This window comes from Limanda limanda, chromosome 17 (genome assembly GCF_963576545.1).
Source record: "Limanda limanda chromosome 17, fLimLim1.1, whole genome shotgun sequence".
In the NCBI taxonomy this organism is placed as follows: Eukaryota; Metazoa; Chordata; class Actinopteri; order Pleuronectiformes; family Pleuronectidae; genus Limanda; species Limanda limanda.
In genome coordinates this window covers 8,037,737-8,063,152 of record NC_083652.1, presented here as the reverse complement: position 1 = coordinate 8,063,152, position 25,416 = coordinate 8,037,737, and the positions used below count along the sequence as shown (strand labels likewise).

Genomic DNA, 25,416 nt, shown 5'->3' with positions numbered 1-25,416 from the left:
CTGGGACACGTGTGACCACATTCTTTTTGCGCCGTCAACACAATTGTGTCCTGCGACACATTGAAGGACCAACTACTCAACTGACTAGGTTCCTTTATATTGATTTATTAGTGGCCATTTAAATTGATCCCCAACATAGAGATTTTGGATTTTAATATGTAACACAAACACCACATTCTCTCATACACACACAAACACACACATTGACATCAGACCTGTCTGTCATAGTCGAACTAGCGAAACACATACAGCAATGATATACGTGTTTATTTGCATATAGAGTGGGGTTCGACTGGGTTCCGTTCACAAGTGGTCACTGGAGACGCATGCTAATGCCAGGCGTGGACAGGGTCTGTCAGCTGGCTGCTGTGGTGAGGGGCAGCAGCCACAAGTCATTTATTCACATACATTGACAGTGAAAGCATGACATCCCTTTAAAGGTGTCTGTAGAGCAGCTTCACACCCAATGAGTCATGTAGCAAACATGCCTGTAGTAAACTGATTTAACTGAAACAGACAGGTGGAAAAAAAAAGCCAAATTCAGGCTGCAAAATCTTCATGGTTCAATCTACAGTAAATAAAGCAAAACAATAGTTTTTTATTCCTCGGTTACACTACACTTTAGAATCGATTTTCAGACACGGCTCTGTCACATCTGAGCTATGATTTTAAACAACCATGTGTTCAATCTGTACATTCGAAGTATGATGCCGGACCAGGGCCCGTTTTCGTGAGCCTGTCCTGCAGACAGAGGGACAAATGGCACACATGTACAGTAAAGCAACACTGCAGTCCAGCGTATGCATCAGCAAAGAGAGCAAGATAGATCGACGCATGCATTTTGGACACAGTTCAAATCCAACTTTGTACAGTTCTTTTGGCAGAGAGCAACATATGAATGTGTTACATAGATATGCTGCACAGGGATGAGCCCTCTTTTTGGGCAGGTCCCCCACATAGTCTGTGATTTTTCCTGTGTGTGTGTATGTTGAGACTCAGACCCCACTGCAGGTCTGGCATAGTGGAGGCCACCCTCCCACTACAGCCCAGTACAGGGTGACAGAGAGGGCTGATAAGTCCAGCCGACAGCTCCTTAATCCCCATTAGTGCCTCAGACAGGCTGGTGTGACAGAGCACAGCGGCGTCCCCAGACCGACCCCTGTTCTTGTCTTTGTCTCTTCCCCTCCCCTGTTAGGTCCCTGCATAGTGCCCTAAGCGAGGATGCAGCGCCACCCAGTGGGGGCAGCCTCTGGATGTGTGTGGCTCTGGGGGGGAGGGGGAGGGCCTCAGCAGGCAATCTCCTCCAGGGTGCCCAGCGTCGTCTGCAGCGGGACTGTCACAGTGTGGCTGATGGACTCTGAGTGGTTTGCCACGGCGTCACAGGAACTCTGAGGAAGAAGATTTAAAGAGTTTAAACAGTGCTCAGTACTCTCAGACGAGGGGGCTGCTGTGTTAGCCGCTCACTTGCTACTGTTGAGATTTCTAAATTTTAGTTTCTCTCTGAGCTGACAGAACTCCAACCAAATAAAGCTAGAGGTAGTTTTGGCTAGATATTATGCTTCATACAAATGATTTTAATAACTTTTGCTGCTTAGGGTTAATAATGAATATTTCACTTGTTCTAATACTTAACTTTTTGATATTAAAGCGTAATTCCCTCAGATTCATTAAACTCACATAGAGATCCAGGAACTGTTCCTTCTGGGGCAAAGTCAGTATGACATTGTTTGGGTTTAGTTTGTTGCGAATGTTTACACAGTCAGGTTTGTTTTGATATAGCTGAAACATAATAATCCTTTCTCCTATTGTAAACACCTTTGCCCCACATTGCATCTGCTGGTTCAAGGTCTTTTATGAAGTAAACAGGTTGCCTAGCAAGCATAGTGTCATTGGGAGTGTCTTTCTTTTCACTTCCGTATACCAAATGCCAGGAGGATGGATTACGCCTGCGCACTTCCGAAGAGGAGGAACGAAGACCTACTGCTATAAAATAGACAGATGCCGGAAGTTCGAGGCGCTCTGATACAACTAATGTACTGTCCCATTGCTTTGCTGTGACCTGTTCATTGCTCTCCTAAATAAATACTTTGATTGACCAAACCGAGTTCGGCTCGTCTTCTCTTAAAGGATAAAAGAACACGCTTTCAACACTACACAGCACTAAACAAAACGGATGAAGAGAACAGAAAAAAAGAGAAAAGAAAAACGAGAAGCCATCGGCACTCAGAAAAATGAAAAGCTGTCATGTTTTATTGTGCAGCGTGTTGACTTTCATCGAACATAAACTGACAATTAATGACAAAGTGAGGGATTGCTTATAGGTCATTCAATACATGATCGGCAGCTTCGGGGCTTCTCTTTCAACATCCAGCTTTAACAGAGCTCAATACTTTTGGATAAAATTTTACTCAGTTTTTTCTAGAGATTAATTTACACCATTGCATTTTGTAAACCATGACTCTAATGGAGTCATATATTCAGGCAAAGCGAAGCAGGTTGTATAAAAGTTACACAGCTAATAGGGTAATAGTAGCTTCCTGCATTTTATACGCTGTGAGCGTAAACGGATTTTTTATTTGAATAGAAATGTGATAGTTTAGCTAATAAATAATAATAAGCTGAATAATCAGTGACTAAGCTTTGTACTGAATTTAAATGAAGCATTGTATAAGTGCAGACACAGCTATAAGTAGCTGTGCCTCAATTAGCTTCATTTATGATTCATCATCAGTGGCTCATTCATCTGATGCTGCAGCCACAGCGTGGACCGAATATAAAGATGGACGACGTGACAGCTCGTCCAAAGTGAAGCCAAAGTATCTTGATGGCCCCGATGGATGACTGCAGTATAGGTAAATAACCCTGCCTATAACCCATGTACAAGAGTATATCAAGTTCGGATTTAATTAAATATTTGAAGCTTTAAAAAGAGTGTGAAACGTTATGATGGACAGCTGAGATTGACTCACGATTGGTTGAGTGAGTGAATCGGCGGGACCTCGATACCACAGCTCCACCATGCGCAGAGTGAATCTACACGCTCCACTTACTCAGAGCACTCTACGGAGAAGACTGAGAAGTGAAGTGGTTAAAAGACGCTCTCACCACATCCTCCGCATGACTCTCCTCCTCCTCATCCCGACTCAGTAGCTCCAGTAGTCTTTCCTTTACCACCTGTAGAACATGGAATAAACGTCAGACCACACTTCATTCAGTCTGCTAAAGAAGACTCGCCTGGCAATTAATAATTAATATTACGGGAACATTGAGCTTCAAAGCAAGTAATTAGGTGGCAAATTTGGCATCAAACTAGCGCAATTATTTCAGCATGAGAGCTGTGGAAAGTTGCTTTATAGCTGCTTATATAAGGGACATGAGGGTTTTTTATCCCCATTTCTCCAATACCCCAATTAAAAAGAAAAAAATTACTCTCATGAAAATTGCTTTTCACAGAAAACCCTGCGGGAGGCCTGGACTGTTATGTGTGTGTCCTGTGCAGCTGAAAGCCACGTGGCAAACTCTAAAGTGCAAAAGTGGTGGAAAAGTACAATTACCCGGTCCTTCATCTCAGTCAGCTGTGAAGTAAATCTAACACTATCTGCTTTTCGCATCAGTGATTATGTTGCTGTTGTCAGATCTCATGGTCAATGCTCTAAATCTAAATTTTATTTCACTGTAGAAAACGCAAAAAGGCAATGAGTGTGTGGAGGAGAGATGTACGGATGTGCTTCAACTGCAATGAAACACCAACCTCATAAGCATAGTCGAACAGCTCTAGGATGGTGAGGATGCTGGCTCCAATGAACAGACCCATCTGACCTCCAATGTCACCTGTGGAGGGCCACACCCACAGTCACATGACGAGAGAAATAGAAAGAGGAACAAAGAAGTTATTGATCGACTATTACAGCATAATTAAGGAAAATTGTCTCTCCCTGGAAATTCAAAAAAGTCATTTAGAATGCAACACACACATAAATACCATACATACCAATTATCTTGCAATTAACAGGGTCGTCTACCTATGAGCGACTGACTAAAATCGCAACTCACACAGAATTGTTGTATGGAAATAAAGTGATAAACGCCACCGGCGTTGCCTGACAGCCGAGACCACAGTCGTACCGAGTGCTTTTAACTGCTAGCACAGACAGCTGTGCTTAAGGTTTAGGACATGGACATGGATGCCCATCTCTGATTAAAGGATGTTAAGTTCAGTTTAAATATAAATAAAGATCTGATGACGTAGAGATGTCCCCAGCAGCTGACTCCATGCACGCATTGGCCCTGCAGGGTCCAAGACAATTTGAAACACTAGGTGGCGTTTTGAATCATGATTAATATGTAGATCTCGTTTTTGTAAATTTGGTCAAATATGTGATATTAAAACCAACATCAGAGAGCAGTCATATGCTTTAATTTACAGCTCAAAAAACACTTCTAAATTTGCTGTTTCTCTTTAATTTTCACATTATCTTTGAAATCATCCATGGGTCAGGGGAAGACTCTTTCCCAGCAGTCAGAGCATTAAATGAAACAACCGCATGACTGTCTCTAACATTCACTTAGTGAAACCTACCCAGCAAGCCTGCAACCTCATAGGCTTTCTTCTGCTCGATGGTCTCGTAGTTCAGAGCCTCAAAGAAAACGTCCAGCACCAAGATGTTGTCTCTGCAAAAGGCAATCACATTAATGAACCCAACATAAAGGCAATCACTGGAGAAGCAGCATCATCAATCAGCAGCAGGCCCATCCATTTCCCATACAACGGAAGAAGCGGGAAAACCCGACCCCTGTGTGGGAGGGGGTGCCGCTCGCAATCAAGGTGTGACGCAATAGAATGCATTTCCCTTTTAATGCCTGTCAGGTAAAATGGAACTAGCTGTAATTATGATGATTGGTTTTTCATAAATTGTAACTAAATGTACGTAAAATGCTCATTTATAAGGTTTCAATCAATTTAGTAGATTTATGTCATATTATGGCTAAAGTACTTATTTATCATTCAATCAATGTAAACAGATAATCTGTGTATTTGTAGTCTCTTGCCGAGCCTGCAGGGGGAGCAAACGTAACAAGGAGGAGACGAGGAACGTCAGCTACTCACGTGATGTACTTCTCCGTCTTGTTAAACTTCTTCTGCAGGTAGCGGGCCGAGGTCTTGCTGGGGATTTTGACCATGGACAGCTCTTTGTTGTAGCGGGTCATGTTGCACGGCGTCCTGCACATGCAGTTACTGCTCTCCACGGCCGACAGTTTAGCTACACGCAGGGGTGGGTGATGGAGAGGGAACGAGTGTAAAATCGTGGGGAGAATGGAGTGAGACGTGGGTAGATGGGGATGACCAGGGAGAGATGCTCTTTTAGATACAGAGTGAGACTTCCACTTACAGAGACCCAGATATACTGAGACAACCAGTTTAAAGGCAGTAAATAAACCAGATGGGTTATTTATTTCCCACACAGTTCCCTAATAAAGTCTCTAATAAGACATACTGTTGGAGGTGTGATTCCTAAGGCTGTTGCTACTGATTTGAGAGTGAATATTTGCTGGAAACTGGAAACCTTGTTTGACTGAGGGCTTCAGTACTGCAACAAGGTCGGCAAACAAAAGTCTGGCTTTTTATTTGGATCATCTCTGGGCAGACTGAGCTGATGCAATACAAATTAGAATAGAAAGGCCAAAAGCAGAGTCGTTTCAAAAAATAAACAATCCATATATCAAAAATAAAGAAGATGTAAGTGTAACAGGAAATGGATACATTTAGGTTAAGTCTGCATGTATAAAATAAATGATACTATCACACAGGATTCAAACCAGGAAACTTCTTACCAAGGGAAAACAGTGCTAATCAATGCTCCATCTTGCCGACCATCATGAGCTCTTTTGATATTTCAATACATTTTGAACTTGTCATCAATTCAATAAGAGAAATGAATATACACAAGTAAATGGTAGAGTCCATATATGCTTTATTGCGCTTAAAATGTAAGAGAATTTAAATATATAATTGATCTATAATTTAAATGCATCACGACAAATAAACAAGCAAACTGTTGTCAAGTCATTTATCAAGCAAACATACCAAAGAGTTGCTGGTTTCAGATTCTAAAATATCTCTCTCATATATTATATTCAAAAATTAGAGGTCACTTTGTATTGAAAGATGCACAAGGGCTTATACATAAAGTTATACAGTTTATAGAAAACAAAGCTGAATCAGGCTTTCAAATTGGGACACTGGTAAAGAAAGACACAGCTCCATTCATCAGTTTAATCAGCAACATCTTTGTAGAAGCTATAAACTGTAAGTGCCAATGCTTTTTTCAATGCTCATTAACGCTTATTTCACTCAATTTATAGACGTTTTATGCTGAGAGCATCAGGAATGCTTTTTCTGAGACCCCACTTTTCTTATTCTTGCTGTGTGAGCAAACACACTATACCTAAAAACACGGGGCTACGAATAACACACTGGCCTGTGCGTGTTGAGTCATGTGGATGTTTACTCCATACAGGCTCTGACGACAGTAGAAGTCAATGTCATCGTCCATGTCACAGAGGAGAGGATATAAAGGCACCGACTACAAACATGCCCTCCAGCGGCATCTGTAGCACAGCCTTTATCCTGACACAGACAAAGTCCTGATGCAGAAACGCCAAGCTCTATTCACAGCTCTGCTTTGACAGCTTGACTCACAGAGAGATGATTTTGTCTTAAGCCCACAGCCTCCTCTATAACACCAACCCTCACGCACTGACGGTAATATTAAGCGACACAAGCTTTTCAAACAAAGCTCCATCAAAAGCTTCTCTCTACACCAAGGATGCTCAACCTCCTCGAAAATAACTTGTCTGAGCTCCATTTTTGAAGTTCCGAAGTTGAATTCATATTCAATTTATTTCCCAGTGCTGAAAAAAATACAAAAAAACCCTTCTTTCTTTGGACTTCAAATCTTCAAATTTTAAACCTTCCTAGAAGTGAGCCTATATTCTCAGAAAGGGGAGCTGTAGAGAAGTTAATGTTATCAGCCTTATTTCTCAGTGACACAGCTCAGTGGCAAACCTGCAGATCAGAGAGCACGAGGCAGCCATCCCCCCCGGTGCACTAATAGCCGGCAGGGCCACACTCTCACGTAATTGCAAGAGGGAATTCAATATGACTTCTCAGTGGTCTCTTTTTTTTTATTCAAATGAGACGTTATTGGATGCAAGGGAGCAAGGCCTCGCACATTCAAATGATTGATTTCTCTCTCTAATCTTTTCGCCTTTGTTCACCTCCCTCACTCATTCCCTCTCACATACACTTAAATCTAAAAGAAAATTACCGTAAGATGTAGGTTCCTTATGAGTTTCATACTTTTCTTAATGTTAATGCTTAAGTAGCTGTTGCTGCTGAGTGAAAGTATGAATAAGAAAGCTTTCTGATAGAAAAACAACTGATATAGTCACTTTAAGATGGTTTTGGCAGGATGAATCATTTGTTCAGCAGCTCCAACAGATATTGGAAATAATCATGTCTCCGTTTCCTCAAAAGCAACTTTTTTCCCCCCAAAAAAACCCATGCAGCTGTCTCCTATTAAAACATATTTCCAGAGGGGGATACAAAACTTGAGTGACACAGTTACAGCAAGAGAAATAAAACCCACTCCAATCAAACTTTGCTGTGTGAAACCTCCTCTGATGGGTGTAGCAAATTGGCACTGGATTTAAAACAAGAATATATTTGCATTCAATGATCCAAGCTGTGTGTGTGTGTGTGTGTGTGTGTGTGTGTGTGTGTGTGCATTGTGTTGAGCATGTGAGAGCCACGCTGTTCCAACGATGAAACCAATTAAAGACGAGAGACGAGGAAACGAGGTGTGTGAGAGAAGCCGGTATACGCTTCTCCCGCATCATACAGAACAAGTGCATGTTATTTACACTTCGGTGAGTTACGCTGAATGCTCTTATGGTGGGGGAGTCTGTTTCCTTGTTGCTAATTGCATGAAACTTTTGCTGCTATTGACTAAACTTTTTGTGTCTTTTCTGTTTTTCCACAAATTATTTTCCTCAGGGTGGGAGGGGAGTGGACAAGGCCGAGCAGAGAAACTGGTGTGGGAGGAGAGAAAGTTTTCCTGGTGCTCCTCTAACTCCCTCCTGACAAAAGTTTATAAAGGTCAGAAATTACTCAGTATTGAAATCAACTTATTGTGTATGTATTATTTATGTTTTTCACTGCCCATGGGCGCTTATTTCTCAAAAAATGCAGATTTAAAATGGATCCACCGCCCCCTCATTTCCCAAAATAGAATCTGATCTAATTCGACTCTCTCAGAGATTTTAATCTGACAGAATGTTTTGTTCAAAATGTTTCTCTAAAATGAGGACAAGACATGGATTCCACTCTTTGCAGCCTGACCACTTTTCACCTTCGTCAAACCCCAGGAACATAGTCGAGTCGGATCAAAGTTTCAAAAGAAACCTTATTCTTATCGTTAGGTCCAGCTTCCTCCAGCTCAGAACCATATTAAAAAAAAAAAATCATGTTTCTGACCTTCTGTCGCACATAACCAATCACAGAATTTAATGGGGTTCTCACAAACTTGTCGTTTCTGCCTACTAATGTATTCAGCTGCCCCCTCTCAGCCCTGGGCCCCAGGAAATTGCGTGCTTTGTCTTAACCCTGTTGCTTTACGGCTGCTCACTAATATCATCTGACCTCTTTGTATTCACCTCTTGATCCATGTCGACTCCTACATTTATCTACAGACTTCTCAGCCCTTTCAGAACTCCCAGACGACTCAGACTGTCCCATCACAGCATATTGGCTGTCAGGGACAGGAACCTTTTCTGTAGCAGCTCCTCGGCTCTGAAATCACCTGCCAGAGGCCATTAGCTGGGTTAGGCTTGTTGATGCTTTTAAGATGCAGCTTAAGACCCACTTTTATTCTCTGGCTTTTAACTGTGTTTAATCAGTGTATATTTCATTCGAGCCATTGGGTTTAAAGGTGTGTTAAAACGTCTTATTGGTGTCGTTCTCTTGTTTTATCTCCACAGAAAATAATCACAGTTGCTGCAGTACTGACGTCGTACTGTATCTCCGCCTCAACTTGCAGTTCAATTTCTGAGGAGCCACGATAAGTACGCTGTAACCTCCTTTACGCAGTGTAAAAAGCATAAATAAAGAAGACAATTGTTTACACTCTTTATCTTGCATCATAAAACCATTATTTCTCATGCGAATATTGTACAGCTTAAGTCCGCCAGCCACTTTAATGCTTTAATAGCTGAACCCTTGATTTATGACATTTCTTGGAAGAAAAACTACATTAAATCACAAAGAATCTGTCTCATCTCACTTTCACGAGTTTTCTCAAGAGTTTGGATGAAGTAAGATTAAACGAAACCTCAACAGGGGTTGAAGAGCTAACATTTAATCAAACCGACACAGTTCATTTAATGGGGGAGGAATGAGTCAAGTTCATGGCTAATGCAGGAAATATGACCTTTCATCTAGCTGACTATCCATCCATTCAATTGAACTCTAACCCTCTGCACTTCCTGTCCGTTTTGATGTTGGTCAGTGACTTGATGAGTCCTTCACACACAAAAGAGGTCAAACTGAGATGATTCTCTCGATAAATCAAAACCTTTACAAGTGACACTTGCACTGAATCTTCTCAAAGACCTGTTGTGTGTCTGCTGAACTTTCATGCTGCATTTTAAGCAAAGTCCAGTCACAGGCGGAACCCTATCGCGCTCCCAGAGTAATTTGTTTTCTTACTACAGTGCTTTGGAATTCATGATGATATGTTCTATCTGCTCTGAGCCCCATCAAGCTTCAAATATGCTTCGATGTTTCTCATCTTTAAAGCAGGTTTAGCATTAAAGAAATAATCCCTTTCCTCTGCAAATAAGGATATGTGAACCAGAATATAGGAGATATGTGTCTGTGCGGACTTACCAAGGGCAGGCTCAGCACAGTCTTTGTACTGCTCAGGCGTGCAGTATGGAGCATTACCTGGGAACAGTTTGAATGAAATGGATTAGAGAAGGAAACTGGTCAGTGGCAGCGATTAAACATTAATGTTCTTAGTCGACTCTACAAATAAAGTGTAAACAGTTCGATGAATTTAGAACAAGGTGCAGCACCCCTTTCGTGCCATACGCATCAAATCCCTTAAAAATGGTAACACCCAACATCAATTATTGACTCGTCATTTCAATACCAGGTCTCTTGATGCCATTTATTCCACAAACAATACTGCAACCTTGCTAAAAAACTCTATTGATGAATGCATGTTCAATACACAAAGTCGGAGCAGCAGCAGGGATTCTCACCGGGCATGTGCACCATCCTGCAGTTGCAGTTCTCCACAATGTAGCGGGTTTCACAGTCAATCCTGCAGGCGGTTACACTGTAGACCTGGAAAAAGCCCGACTCCAGGGCCTTCGACTCGCACTCTCCCCACGGGGGAGGCAGGTAGGTCAGCTACAGAGGAGAGAGGAGGTAATTGGTCAGTTGGGCCATGGGGAAGAAAGAGTGCAAACACACTCACACCAGGTTTTCTGCAGAGTCCAGAAATGAAATCTAAGACTTGTAAGACACAGAGAGCAACACAACACCTTTGTTGACCTGCATGTCTGTCGAGGAATGATGGGGAACCAACAGGGACAGCAAAAGTGAAGTGTAAAAGTAAGCGTGAATGGTTGTTTGTCTCTGTATGTTGGCCCTGGGATACACTGGCCCGGGTGAACACCGGGTGAACGAAGCCTCTCATCCAATGTCAGCTTGCTTCAGCTCCCCCCATGACCCTCATAAGGCTTGGTGGTACAAATAATGGATACACAATCTGTTGCTGCACCTGTTTTAATTGTATCAAAATAGCCCACAACTATTAAAAAAAAAAAGTCCAAAGTAGTATTTAGAATTGCCCTCCGGGGACAAAAAAGTTGTTTGGAATTTGTATAAAGAAATGGGTAATTCATTCACTTTTTTAAAGCCAATCAAAACAAATTACATGTATCACATACAACATGGTGACAGATTGACAACAGCTTAACCAAACATGTTCCCCAGTCATTGAAACTTAGCCAGTACAGAGAAGCAGAAGAACCCCACATCAAACCAGGCAGTGCGGAAAACAGTTCAACAGATCGCCAGAATCTGTCGAAAAAAAACCAACGAATCCGGTGACAGCAGAAGAAAAACCCCAAATGGTCTCCTCCTGCTCCTGCAGCTTTGAAGACTGGGACGGCAGATGAGGGACGGGGGACAACAGGCGGAGCAGCGTGAAGGCCCATCTGCTCCACAACACGGGCCGCGTTATCTGCCCGCGCTCTCTGTTACCATCACCCATCATCCACTGTTCCCCCAGTTCCCTTCAATGTCAATACAATGCATCCCGAGTGAGTTTTGCTTCCTCTGCCAAAAGAGCAATTCTTTTTTGGACGAGGCAAAACATAGCATCCTGCCAGGTGAAATTTGGCCACAGTATGCTTGTTAGCACTGACAGGATTTGAAACCCTGCCCTCTGCTATCAGGCGATGTTGTATCTCTGCTTCGAGGGAGTTTGATGCCGTAGCTCTGCAGATTCAATCACTTCCCCGACACTTAGGTCTGTAAATTCAAATACAAACCCAACAGAAATCTGGTGTGCTGAATATTACAGGCTCCAGAGGGTCAGGACCACTTTGGGACATGGCTTCGATATCTCCTGTGGTAATTAAACATGCCCTTACTGTTGCCAGCAGCGAGTGCGAGCAGCGAATACCAACATGCAGACGCTATTAATTTTATTAGGGACTTAAGAAAGGTGCTTCTCAGCTATCCTTAACATTTAAAGATCACCTTCACAACCTCAGCTCACCTCAGCTTCAGGTCTGATTAAAGCTGGAGATGGCTGATTCCAGATCTGATTAGTTTTCTGTAATCAGATAATCTGAGGTGCTCAATCTCAGTTTTCACTATGAGACCTGCTGACCCGAGTATGGTCTGTTTAATAAGAGCAGAGGCCTGTGCCCCTCTCAGCATGCTATTAATCAATGTTCCATCTCCCTGTTGTAGCAGAGCAACGCTGTAATTAGGTGTTACAATTAGGTCGGAAAGGGGCACAGTTTAAAGAAGGTCGGACTTGAACAGGCTGGGTTTTAATGAGATCGTTGTATTAACATTGGTTTGCTGAGCTGAATTCAAAATCAGGGCTGGAGCTGAGCCTCGACATCGAGTGCACAGAGTCAAGGTCCGCATTTCTTCTCTGTAAACACATTCTACATGTGAATATGCAGATCCTGCAGACAAGGGACACGAATCGGGGCCTGTAAGCCTTCAGGGTTCTGTTTCTAGTCTTCATTTGCTGCATATAAGCTTCATATGCATACACGCTTTCTAGACATAAAGCCTCGTGCCCAAGTTTGCAAGTCCAAACGAAAAAGAATAATATTGTCTTTTCTTATTTAATATTCCTTTTACTGACAGCACGGAAAGACTTTGAGCTTGAATCAAAATGCAGCAAAGGAATAATGGAATAATGAAGAGGTTTTTTTGTCCTTTGGAGGAATGATTTTCTCGGCTGAGGGAACACCGTGCCCCTTTAGCTTAAGTCAAAAGTCAATAGAAGGGCAATTTCAATGTCTGGATAGCTTAAATTTAAAATCGCCTGTCTGAGCGTGAGGACTCATTTAGCCCGAACTGTAGGCTGTGCTCTTTGTGCCTTCAGCTCACTTGATTAAGCCGCTTTAATCTAGGCCCAATATTATTAGCCAAAATGAGTTCATTTAAACTCTTTGTCAAAGTCATTTTTCAAAGGCAGACTCATATGGTTTGGTATCTGTTTTAAAGACCCACTAATCACCACGTTTTTTCTTTTTTTATGCTCCGCGCAGTCTCATTCCAAATCTTCTCTACAGATTCTCAACCCATATCATCATTATCCTGATTGTTTCTGGACATATTTTAAAGTGAACCACGGGTTTCTACAGTGGATGAAGTTTGAAGGTGGGAACTTCTCACAGCCAGACGGTTTTCCTCAGAGGTCTCCAACAGATCTTGCATTAATTTGCTCGAGCTAAATTTGCTGTGTGTCCCGCTGTGTGGACCCCGTGGAGACGGGCAGTGTTTTCACAGCAGGCGGGCAGGCGAGGGCCTGTCTTCACCCTGCCAGTCACAGAACTGGGCTGACAGATGAGCGGAGACAGAAACCCTGGAGACTCATTACCCGCAAAGCTCAACCATCGCTGAAGAGGTCTCCTCCTCTCCTTCCTGCTATACCGCTGAGGTGACTCTTTGTACTGCAGCACCACACTGAGCTGTGATGTGCTGAGGCGAGGTATCAGCTGGGAAATCAGGGAGTCTGGTCTGTAAGCCAAGATTTATTTTACTTACATTAGCAATGATGAAGAGGCACAAAATGTGTTTGAATCTTTCACAATTTAGAAAATAATTTGTTCTTTCATTCTACTTTACTCCTGTCACAGTGACATTTTTCTTTTCTGAAGCTTGGTCTCCAGTCTTTGTTACATGTGCTTTTTGTATAAAGCCATCCAGAAAACTGTGTTAAGTGTTTGCATGGTAAAGAAAATTGATTTTTTTCTATTATCAAACTAGTGTGAACATTTTCTTTCATCCCCAACCACAATAATGGGCAGTTAAGTTTTCTTTTTTATATAATTTCGGAAATGATTACCAGTAAAAGACGACTGTGACCTGCACACTTTCAACTGAAATCATGCTTAGTCCCCTTTGTATCGAAAATGGTGCTGACAGCTTGAACTTGCCATTACTTGGAGTCTGCACAGTGATTCTAGAGTGGAGCCGCAGCATTGACGCACTCCATCAGTCATCGTCATTCAGAGCTGACCCTTGCTCTTATAGCATCAAATAACTTAGAAAAACCTGAAACACGACTACTTAACAAACATCAGTGTGACAAGAACATAAACCATCTTAACAAATTAATTTACCACTTTGACTTTTCGGTTTGGCCCATGTACTAACATGGTGGAGGCACGGTTTATGACCTAAACTCCATCCAGCCACCAGGGGACGATCAACAGGATCTGGCTTCACTTTTGGGGATCTGACATTTTGTCAATCATTATATACAGTGAGAGTGAGAGACAAATTAAACTACTACTATAGCCACATCATTGAAAGACAGTGTGCGGCTAGTAATAACTAATTAAGAAAAACAGAACTAGCCCAAATTTAAAGCCAGATTAAAAAGGTAGAACTTTAAATTAGATTGAATATTTTCAATGGTGGCTCAAAATCTAACGTGGGACAGAAGACAGTTACAGAGCTTGTAATTTCCCTGTATCATCCTAAAAGTTGGCAAAATGTCAGCGTTTGTTTCCCGGCTCGTTTCTGCTGCAAGTGGCCAAAAGGAAAATGAGATCAGTGACTGACAGCCAGTGGTTGCCTAAAGAAAAAAAAATATCATTGATATTCAAAAAACAGAGGCTGTCTTAAAAATTAGAAGGGAACAAATGTATCTGAACAGAAATTCGCCTGCTCCTGAGAAGGGCAACCCAGTCCATCTCCCACTGCTGAGACAGACGATGCATTTTCAAAAGCTTCACGTGACGGTAGGAAAAACAGAATGAACGATAAAGAAATAGAGACAAAACAATGAGACGAGAACAGACAATAAACAATCACTTAAAAAAAAAGATTGGTAACTGTCACGACTGAGTGGGGTCACAACACAAAAACATTAATCTGGGTGGTGGTTCGTTCAACTCAAGCGGAAACGAAAGAGAAGTGAAAAAACTACCCATCGACGATGAGTGAAAGGTGCTGGAGTCCTTAGGTGATGGAGCAAAGCTTCACTGTGATTGAGTGGAGCTGAGTTGGAGCGAAGCACCTCTCTACCAGCAAGGTCAAAGCCATAGACAACAATCACCAAGAGACCAAGAGACCAAGGAGGCCAGTCGAGGGTCAGGAGGGAATTGAAACACACATGCAGCCATATAATTATACAGATATACACACACACAGATTCCTCTTTATTTTCTCCACAGGAGATGCATGTGTAAACGCAAATGTCCAAGTGAGACACTCAGACTTTCTCGGCTTCCTGGTATAATGTCCGTAGATATAAAGGAGAAGTATATGTGTGAACCCAGCAGGCGATCCCCCGCTGAAGCCTTGTTTTTGCATATTTTTCCCACTGCGTTGTACATGTGTGAAAGGCAAACTGCGGGTGAACTCTGGACTTCACCCCCAGGATATGTCTGAAACGGCTACACACACACAACAAAAAATACAATCACTTATTTCTTTTGATCTCGAAGCCATAAGCCCAGCATGCGCGTTAGAAGAAAAACAAGGAAGAAAGATGATTTTAAAACAAAGTGTAAATCAGTGGAAGTAAACAACACCTACCCTCTGCTCCTGTGTGGCGACAAAAGTCTGGAATCCGGGGGCCACACCGAAGCCCAGCTCGTGAACAAAAGGCGGCTCTGCCTGGCTGTGGATCTGCACCCGCACACCTGCCTCAAAGGCTGTATCCTCTGTAAGAAAGACAGATGGGGAGTCCCAATAAGCTGATTTATTCAACCAATAACACAGACAGTGAAAATGTCTTTGGGCTTTTTGACTGGTTCAGATAAACTGCTCAGGGAACAGAGGAGCAGGAAAAAAGTCAATACTCAAAAATAAGACTTGACACTCAACCGATGATGTGACAGAGAGTTTGGACTCAGAGTTTCCTGTTTGAAACAGCCTTTTAGCGATGCACTTCAGGCTTTGGACTTTTAAGATTGTCTTTAGTTTAACACGCTGGCAGAGATGTGCTGTCCTATTTGTCTTGACATCAAACGCTGGTTGAGAAGAAGGCTTGGCGCTGTCTCTATAGATGAAACAACCCCGTTCCAGCCATTCAAATCACTCGTACACACAAACACGCACACGCACACATACACACACACACACACACACACACACACACACACACACACACACACACACACACACACACACACACACACACACACACACACACACACACACACACACACACAGACACGCACACGCACACGCACACGCACACGCACACGCACACGCACACACACAATGAGAGAGACAAGGACAAAAGGACCCATAACATTTATAGGAGAAGGGAGGATGGACTCGATAAAGTTCTCTCTCCATGTCCTCACACTCTGCGGTTTGCTCTCGGACATTGAGTCAAGATTTTCTACTGCCAGCTGACTGGGCCTGACTTCTCAGGCCGCCCTGCACACACACACACACACACACACCCTGCTGTGATTGGCTCATCAATCAAACATCAGCAGTGACTGATGTGGCGACTGCTAGGATGCATTCATATTAAGGAAGAGATGAAGGGATCCAACACTCTTCCTTTGGTTGTGTGTAATCTTCGGTTTCGAAAGGACATCAGTACACAACAGTACAGTGTGTGTGTGTGTGTGTGTGATTGCTTGCTTGTGAGAGGTTGAAAGATTGACAACAAAACATTGGCTGTGCGAGAAAAATTGTTTAACTGTATATTAGTAAGCTAACTGAAAGTGTGTGCATAAATGTGTGTCATTTTGAGAAAGAGAGACAGACAGAGAGATAGAGAGTGACTGTGCATTGATCTGTATGTGTGTGTCTGTGTGTGTGTGTGTGTCTATGTGTGCGTGTATAAGAGTTAAATCATCTTTTTGTGTCCAATCCTGTAAAGTGTCTGTTATGTTCTATAATATATAGCATCATATTCCATCCAGTGAAGGTCTTGTACTTGTATGTGTCTGAAATGTTTTATGTCCTTTTTGTCTCAGCCGACACTGTCCAGCTCGAACTTGTCATTTTTAATGTGACCATTGTACCATTAAAAAGCTATTACCTTTTTTGTGTGGTTCGGAAATACACATGCTTTCCCACACAATAAAGAAACTGCACCTCAATATTTGAAGGAGTATTTTATATTATATGACTTAGTATTGTTAAACATCTTATTTCAAACTCTTGACTTTATCCTGTATCTAATACAGCTTCCAATCTTGTGGGAAGAATTTCCATTTTAAGGTGCAGGGATTTGACCCTATTGAGCCAAACAGGTAATTTCTCTAGATATGTGGTTTGATGCTGTAAAAGGAGATAAACTAAACTCATAATTATGTTAAAAAATTTAATTTGGGTTAATACTTGAATACTTGGGTTAATACTTGGGTTAATGCTAATGCCATCAGCCCCCCTTGTATCCTTCTGTATGAATGTTCACAAAAGGTCCTGACTAAACCTTGAAACACTGCCCTGCACCAAAACTACACATAAAGTCCTCATTTGCAGAGGAGTGTCCCTAATTTAACAATTAATGATTCAATTTTACCTGTTGTCCACGGATATATAAATGTATTAGTGTGGCATGTAAAGGGAAAACACAGCTAATTGTCTTTATAGCAGTTGTTGGATAAATGCTCCATTAAGAGCTGTAGCAAAACTATTATACATAATTATCCACAGTTTTATTTAAAGCTTTATTTAAAAAGCTGTATTGTCGTGCTCTGTGATATATCCCTTAATTATATTTAACAATAAACATTGGAAACAAGGAACTGGATCCCTGAAGCTGCACATAAGGAAAATAGAGACTCTAAGTACAAGGACTGTTCATTGTGATAAAGGGATGTAGCCCAGTGGAGCTGTGTGCTTTTTTAGTGTGTCTCTGTACAACAGTAGTGTTCTATAGGAAAGAGGTGTGAGCTGTCAGGCTGTGGCTGCGTGTATAATGTGTTAGAAACAGAACTCTATTGTTGGTTTTGGCCTTGTCAAGAATAACTTAAAAGATAAACTTAGATCATCTTTATCGTTTACCTCAAAGGTCAGTGTAAATTGGCAAAAATTCAACATATATACCTTTATTTTTACTGCTCTTGGTAATGAATGAGCAGCTTTATTACAGCTACTGTTCCCTGTTAAACAAAAATAAGCTTATATTTGTTCTGCTGTTGGGTGTTTGTACTGTTCACTGTTGTCAAGCAAAGTGCCTGCTGTATCACAAACATCTATATGTTAATATCTTGGCGGAACTGGGTTGGATTTAATGTCAGATGAAATGGTGTCTAGGGATGATATACTATAAGAATTTAAATATGATGTACACAGTTTCAGACTGGATAAATTCATTACAAAGGTAGTTCTGTAAATTATTTTTGATCTACATAGACCTGAACAATCACTACACGAGGAGGGCATGAATGTCGGATTGTTGATTTTAGAAAATGTCAGGTCCGGTCATAAACAAGTTGGAGGTGAAGGGATTTGGTTTGTATGGCAATGAGTCCAAAACCATAGACTGTACATTAAAATGGTCGTAGTCTCTGGGCCGAGAAAGTGAAGCCAAATTGGAAGTGCCTCAAACAAGTATTCTCTTGAATGACCAACAGAGGGCCACTCGACTGGTTATAAATTATGAGTTTCAATAGAAGTCTTTGAGAAAATGACTTTACTTGATTAATAATCAGTCAACATTCTTCGAAGGAGATTATGGTCTAAATCTCTAGTTTCAGGTCGTCTTGAGTAGAGCATGATGCTCATTAAGCTAATTATGGTCAAATAGACGATAAAGACCCATACGCATTGGGAGTGAATATCATGTGATTCACAATGAGTACTGTGCAAGGGGAGCAGGTGGCTAAACACAAGAATGTTTTTCTGCACCGTGTTTCAGCTGCATTTCCCTTGGATACACTCAGTCGCTATATTGCAGTCAAGTGACCAAATAGGTAATTACACAAACATATAAAGTAATAGATGGTGGTGTTATAGATAGATGTGAAAACATTGAGAAACTGGATTGAGACTGATGAAGACCTTGATCTCATAGGGCAAGATATTAATTCACACTGAACAAGTCACAACACTTGAGACAATGAGTTCTTACTGAGAGTGAAAATGATATGTTTGTGTTTGCACACTGCATCCATCTGTCTGAATAAACAATGAAGTGTGTGTGTGTGTGAGAGAGAGTGTGTGTGAGCGTGTGTGTCAGTGTGTGTGTGTGTGTGTGTGTGTGTGTGTGTGTGTGTGTGTGTGTGTGTGTGTGTGTGAGTTACAGATTGGACCTTGCCGCTTGTTTGGGCTCCAGTCAGCTCAGTTCTCCTTATCATAGAATGATCAAGAGGATCGTGGATAAGCATGTTTGCTGTATCTGAACAAAGCAAACATAGCTGCACAGATCTGTAGTTACTGTGTATTTCATCAGCACTATCACGCTCCTTTGATGGAGAGTGACAAAAATGAAAGAGACAGATGAAATTAGGATGCGACCGGCAGCCACGCACATAACTTGAATCCCTCTGCTTTGTGTGGCAATGAGTGAATTCAGGTAGTGTTCTGTTTTCACCGCCGTCCTCCTTCAGCATCTCAAGTTGTTTTCAATTTTACACTGTGGAAAATGAGTTGGAGATGATATCACCGACCAGTGCAAAGAACTTTCACTGGTCTGTGGCTGCATGAGTTTAGATGCAAGTATATTTAAAAGTTCAGTCTGTAGAATTTAGTTAACTCTGAATACCCCTCATCTCACCCTCCCCTTCCAAACATGAAAGAGAATTTGTGGTAGCTTCAGTTGTCCTAAAAACTCAAAAGGAGTTTAGCTTGTCCAGTCTGGGCTTCTGTCAAAAACATGGCAGCCTCCGTAGGGGGGACCCTCTACCAATGTAAATGTAAAGTATTTAAAAATAAAGGGTCCATTCAAGGGTAAACAAAACAACAATTTGTACAATTAAGATGAAACATACTCTTCAAAATTGCATGAGATCATGGAAGCTGTCTTCACCACAATTTATTTCCCCATATGTGGCTTTGTTCCCCTGTGCGACGGAACGTGCAGCAAGCCTAAATCAATTATCATCAAACATTATGATCATACGTCGTTTGTCCCGGACATTATGACAGAGACAGTCAAAGCCATGGGAAAAGCTTATACGACACAATTAAACAAATTAAAGGCGACTAAAACATCCCATTACCTTGAATAAAATTGGGGATATCGCTGGTTTGGAAACATTTTCGATAGTGTAAGTACACAATTCAATAAAATATATAACACAGGTCATGTTCAATACTTCAGCTCTTCTATTCCCTGTGCTTCTCTGCTATGTAGCGTATACGCTGCCCTATTTTTATTTCAGATAAAAATACATTAGGCACATTTCTTATCAAAAAATATACACCAATTTCAGCTCTACTTACACCCATTATTTTGAGCTAAAATGTTGTGCTTTCCCTGTTTGCACAAAATATTAGTTTAAGTTTGCTGTGGGATGGCAATTTACTTATGCAGCCAGTGAGAACGATTTACAATTTACAACAAGAAAAAAAAAGAAAAAATGTCCTCTAAACAGCATCAGATGAGACTTAGAGCCACTCATGGTACTGCAGCTGAATCTCCTCTGAAAATATCCCTGTCATGGATTTCTGGACAAAGTGTCAGAGGATCAAGATGTCCTGAACAGAGGCAATTGATGTTTGATGCATTTCAGATAACGTATGCACAATTACCATTTAGCCTCAGTACACCCTTCACCCACTGAGGTGTTGGTGACACTGACACACACACAGCAGCACACAGAAGCATACACACACACACACAAAAAACACACACACAGACAAACAAATACAGGCGCACACAGATGCACACGCACACACTGACCAAGCGGCACAAAGGAGATGACAAAAAGAAAAGATAAAGGATCAAGAACTTTCCACTTCCACTTCGCACTTGGTTTAACGTGTTGCTGAACAAAGATCTTTCTGTCCCCTTCAGATGGTCCTCAGAGTGCTCTTCACTAGCTCTTTGATTTAATAACGGCACACACAAAGAGTGCACAGGCACAGCAAGATTTTTATTTTTTATTTTTTGTACTGCACTCAAATGTTTGTCGGGCTTTGGTCGCCTGTTTGCCACATAAAGTGGGAGCTGAGATCAGAGATGATAGATGGCACATTGATGGGAAACCTAACAGGATGATACAGAAAGCACAGACTGGTGATGAGCCCCACCACTGTTTACCTACAAAGTGCTGCGGGTGTAAATTAAATAAAACATGGCAGCATTTGTTCAGGAGAAAGACATAAAGATATAAACATAAAAAATAAATAAACCTTAGTGCAAAATAAAAACTACAATCAACAGGGAAAAGAGAAATGAAACAGGCAAAGTGGGAGACATTGAAAAACTCTCTCTCACATTCTCAGAGAGGAGATTTAAAAATGACAAGAGTTCCATAACACTGTAATTCTATGCATATCTTCCCCATCCTGCATCACTCCATCACTGACATTGTTCATATAGACATAGTGGGTGAGCAGCACGAGGTAATTGATTGCTTAAGAACTCTGAAATGTCAGTTTTAGAGTCAATTTACTCTAAGACAAAACTCTCTCATGTGTATAATTAAAAATGCTGTATATATATATATATATATATATATATATATATATGCGGTATATGTATATATTATGGTAGACTTTGATATAAGGACTTTAATGTAATCACAGTTTCATATAGACTGGGGATCGTTTGAAGGTCTTTCCACCACACTGCTAACATTTTGGAGCTCAACTGCTGAACATGGCGGATGCAGAGTAAACAGGCCACTTTGATCAAGACTGCTTGACAAATCTGATATTGGAAAAAAGGCCTTTCCAATTCCAAACTGCAGATAACTTATCAGGAGACCACAGTGTCTGGCAGAAGTTGAAGTAATTATTCAAAAATTAAATATTGGAAAGTCTGTATGCTAGGCTCACAGATGCAAAAAACTAATTATCGCTTTCTAAAAACTGTTTGTCTTTTCTTGTTTTTTTCATTTTCTATTCAGAGCATTTCTCAAATTAGAAATGACAAAAACAAGTCTTGTGTCATTGAGGCAACATGTTTTCTAATATATGTAGGAGGCGTCTATGAAACCAGCGGTTACACTTTCCAGCCCTTCATCTATCTAGTAATCTAATTCCAGGAATCTCTCTCTGGAATGATCGTTCATCTTATCAGCTTCACACTTGGCATGTGTAGGCCCAAGGAAAGAAAACATATGTGTGTCTGTTTCAGGGTCCGGTCACTTAAGCGGATTTCCTGGTTATTTCCTTCATCGAAACACTAGAGTATTTTTGTTAACATCTTCTGGTCATCTCAGAAATAAGAGATAGACACATCCATTTGTTGTTTCCATTGTGAGCAGTTTGGTTAATAACGCAGTGAGGAGAAAGCTGGGTTTCTAGGCAACACGCCATCTCATTCTCTTAAACCTTTATCCGTCATACCCTCTTTTCGTGCCATGAAACATGTGTTTTTCTAATGTTTGTCCATCATGATAAAATGAGGAGGAGTGTCATGGCTGCCCTGCAACTCCCCGGGCAGAGCTGAGTGCTAACTGAGCCCCGGGGACCAACTGCTGTCCTCTGGAAGATGGACAGTAAGAAAAAGCCACAGAAGGGGAGGAGGTGTGGAAAGAAAAAAAAAGGGTAATTGGTGGGAGGAGAAGGAGCAGGAGTCCCTGTGCAGTGTGTGTGCCCACCATGTTGACCTGGCTCGGCTGAGGAGACAGTGTACTCCCTGCGGAGGCTGACTCAGCTCATCTGGCTAATTAAACCACACAGGGATAAACAAGGGCACAGGAAACTGGAGCATGCGGGGGGGACAGTGCTCTGCATACTGTGAGGGTGGTGGCTAGAGTACAGCCTGTGCTGAAGGAAATAATACCAGGAGATCAGGACAGGGAGCTGTGGAACCTGTTGTCCGTAGAAGAACTCAAAGGGAGGGAGGTGGGACGTGGGCATTTTGATGAATGATCTTCCTCAAGTCTGAGCCCAGAGTAAATAATGTCCATCTGCCTGGCAGCTTGTATCTTGCCTTGTTGCTCTGGGAACTCCCCTGTCTGACCTTGCACTCGGCTCAGACGTGAGTCGACCGTTCAATGAGCTTCACTGTGGAACAGACAGTCGGCTTCCCAAAAACACTCAATTTGAACCAGTAACAAGATCTCTAATACTCACATCAAAACGGACGCTTGTTTAAAGCTTCACTGATTTATATCAGAGATTATAAATGAGACTCCAGTGGTCGAAAAGGGTTTTGACTATGGTTTGTGATCAATGAAAAGTCCATGTTTTCTGAGGATACATCCATCTACTCTCTAACTACAAATGCAGACACTGACAGCGTTCAGAGTTGGAATGCACAGAATATCCTAGAAGTCCATCAGCGTGAATGAGGAGAAGAACTTATGCTCTAAATATTAATAGGCTATCAGACACTATCAGAAGAAGTAATAATAAAAAAAGCATTTGTTAAGCAAAGTAATACAGTTTCAGTGATGGCCATCTCACATCTCGTAAAAACAGCAGTTTTTTTTAAATTTGATGCTTAATAAGATTTTCTGGGTGTGAAACTGCCGCTGCAGTGATTTCATTACAAAGACCCTCGATCTTTTCTGCAATAATTATAGCAGAAATGTTAAAAACTAAAAATACTCTTCACTTCAAGGCTTTGTTTGGTACACAACTGGGGAAATTAAGTTTTTTATTCGATTTTCATGGTCTCAGATTCACTTTGCACTAGAGGTTTCTGTTGTTTTTGTTCAGTTAGAATATTTTCTTTTATATTTTCTATTATATTGAAAAAAGGAAAATTGCAAACAGAAGGACAGACACAAGAAAGCCGGCAGAACTGTGATAGATGACAAGGTTATAGCATACACAAGGTTTTCTGAGTGAAAATATCAACATCATTAACAGGATGTGTAGGATTAACAAATGGAGGTTCAGTGGAGAAAAATATTATGTAGCTCTGCATGGGTCAACTCAATGTTCCGCAACCTTCTAGTACCTAACTGTCAGTCAGTGTGAGCAAATATCCCTGAGGCAGAAATCATGAGGAGAAAGAATAGCAGTACTGAAGAAAAGAGAGAGGAGAAGGAAAACAATCTTGATTTCATGAGTACCGTGGTCTTTTTTTGGCCTGGAACTGAAAAAACAGGAAACACTCAGCCCTTCAATAATTTTTGAAAAAGAAACAAGGCACTGCCTGATTTTACTGTTAGTCCCCTGGCAACAGTGATCTCCTTTGTTGAAGCAAATAAATAATACATTTATAAAATTAAATAAGACCTCATGACTAGAGCTAAACAAAAAAGACAAAGATATAGTTTGAGCTGTGCACACAGGCCTACCTGTATCCCCCCACACTGGTAGATACTCGTCCTGCTGGATGTCCAGCATGATCTCCAGGCCGTTTCCTGTCCCTCCCTTCATGGTCGTGCGGAGCGTCTTCCCTTCCTCGGCAGCGTTGAACGCGTAGCACTTCCCATATCTGGTGAACACCTGAGAGGAAGAGAGAGAAGCCTGATAAGTGATGTGTTGGTTGTGTTCCTGATGCAGATAACACTGCGGCGTATTGATGGGGCTAATTTACAAAGAGGCCATTTGTCTTTTTAGACAAAAGCATTAGTGAAGAAGAAAAAGTTCCATGACCCTTGTCGAAATGCCTAATTTATCCACTAGTGTTTATTTTTCATTTGAAGCTATGGTTTTTGTTGTCACTCTTATTACAAACACACTTACAGGTTGACACGACATGTCTGGATTATTCCATATTGCCAGTCAACTACTTTACTATGTAAAAATAAAAAAAAGTACAAGGTTCAAGGGTGTGTTCCTTATTGTCCCATTTCGGCAAAACTGATTAGTCGCCAGGGTTTATATCCAGTTAATATACATGTACAACATTAACATATTAAAGCTAAATAAAAAAAAAAATTCCTAAACATGATGTTTAGTGGCAAAGAAGGTTTTAGGGCTCAAGTTAGAACAAGCAACAGTTTCCCATATTTTCTTCGCAGACTTCTGGGCATTTATCCTGAGTGGACAGTGAATACATAAAGTTCAAGGATGGGGACATTGCCATTATATGTGGACGACATCCGTGCGCACAGGTTTGACTGAGGTCTTACATTTACTTAAACACGCACGCACACACGGTTCAGGCAAAGGACAGTTCTGGAAATAAATGCCTCCTGCCTGAGAGGTACTTTAGCTTCATTCACATATTATCCTTCTTTCTCTCTGCAGGAGCCTTCCACTGTTTGAATGGTGTACAGCTCTTAAAATCTAAAGCTAAGCTGCTCTAGCCGGCAGAAGCAGAAATGAGAAACAAGTCAATGCAATTTGTCAAGTAATCGCTTGAAAGCAGAGAGGACCCTGCTACAGTATGTATCAGGCTTAAAATACTCTCCCTTCTGTCCATGTTGTATTTGTGTTAACAATACAAAGACACACTCTATTAGAGTACAAGAAGTACTGTACGTTGCAAACAATTACCTCCTATACACTAATGTCCACCACCACCTCACCAAGACCCACAGAATGGCTTTGAGGCGTTTATGAATAAAATATCAAGTTGAAATTGCAGAGTGCAGCTT

General features: G+C 41.4%; 1 protein-coding gene across 2 annotated transcripts in view; it reads right to left on the bottom strand.

Annotated features, from left to right (window-relative positions):
• Nucleotides 1-1,286: 1,286 nt before the first annotated feature.
• The window catches only part of asic2 (acid-sensing (proton-gated) ion channel 2), a 391,248-nt gene continuing 367,118 nt past the window's right edge, over nucleotides 1,287-25,416 (bottom strand). For both annotated transcript variants that reach the window (XM_061090462.1, XM_061090461.1), the window contains exons 2-10: nucleotides 24,169-24,319; nucleotides 15,368-15,495; nucleotides 10,324-10,474; nucleotides 9,947-10,003; nucleotides 5,108-5,261; nucleotides 4,580-4,671; nucleotides 3,752-3,831; nucleotides 3,106-3,174; nucleotides 1,287-1,388 (exon numbers count right to left, since the gene is read on the bottom strand). In XM_061090462.1, coding sequence (XP_060946445.1) covers nucleotides 1,287-1,388; nucleotides 3,106-3,174; nucleotides 3,752-3,831; nucleotides 4,580-4,671; nucleotides 5,108-5,261; nucleotides 9,947-10,003; nucleotides 10,324-10,474; nucleotides 15,368-15,495; nucleotides 24,169-24,319 — 984 coding nt within the window. The remainder of the gene's footprint in view (nucleotides 1,389-3,105; nucleotides 3,175-3,751; nucleotides 3,832-4,579; nucleotides 4,672-5,107; nucleotides 5,262-9,946; nucleotides 10,004-10,323; nucleotides 10,475-15,367; nucleotides 15,496-24,168; nucleotides 24,320-25,416) is intronic.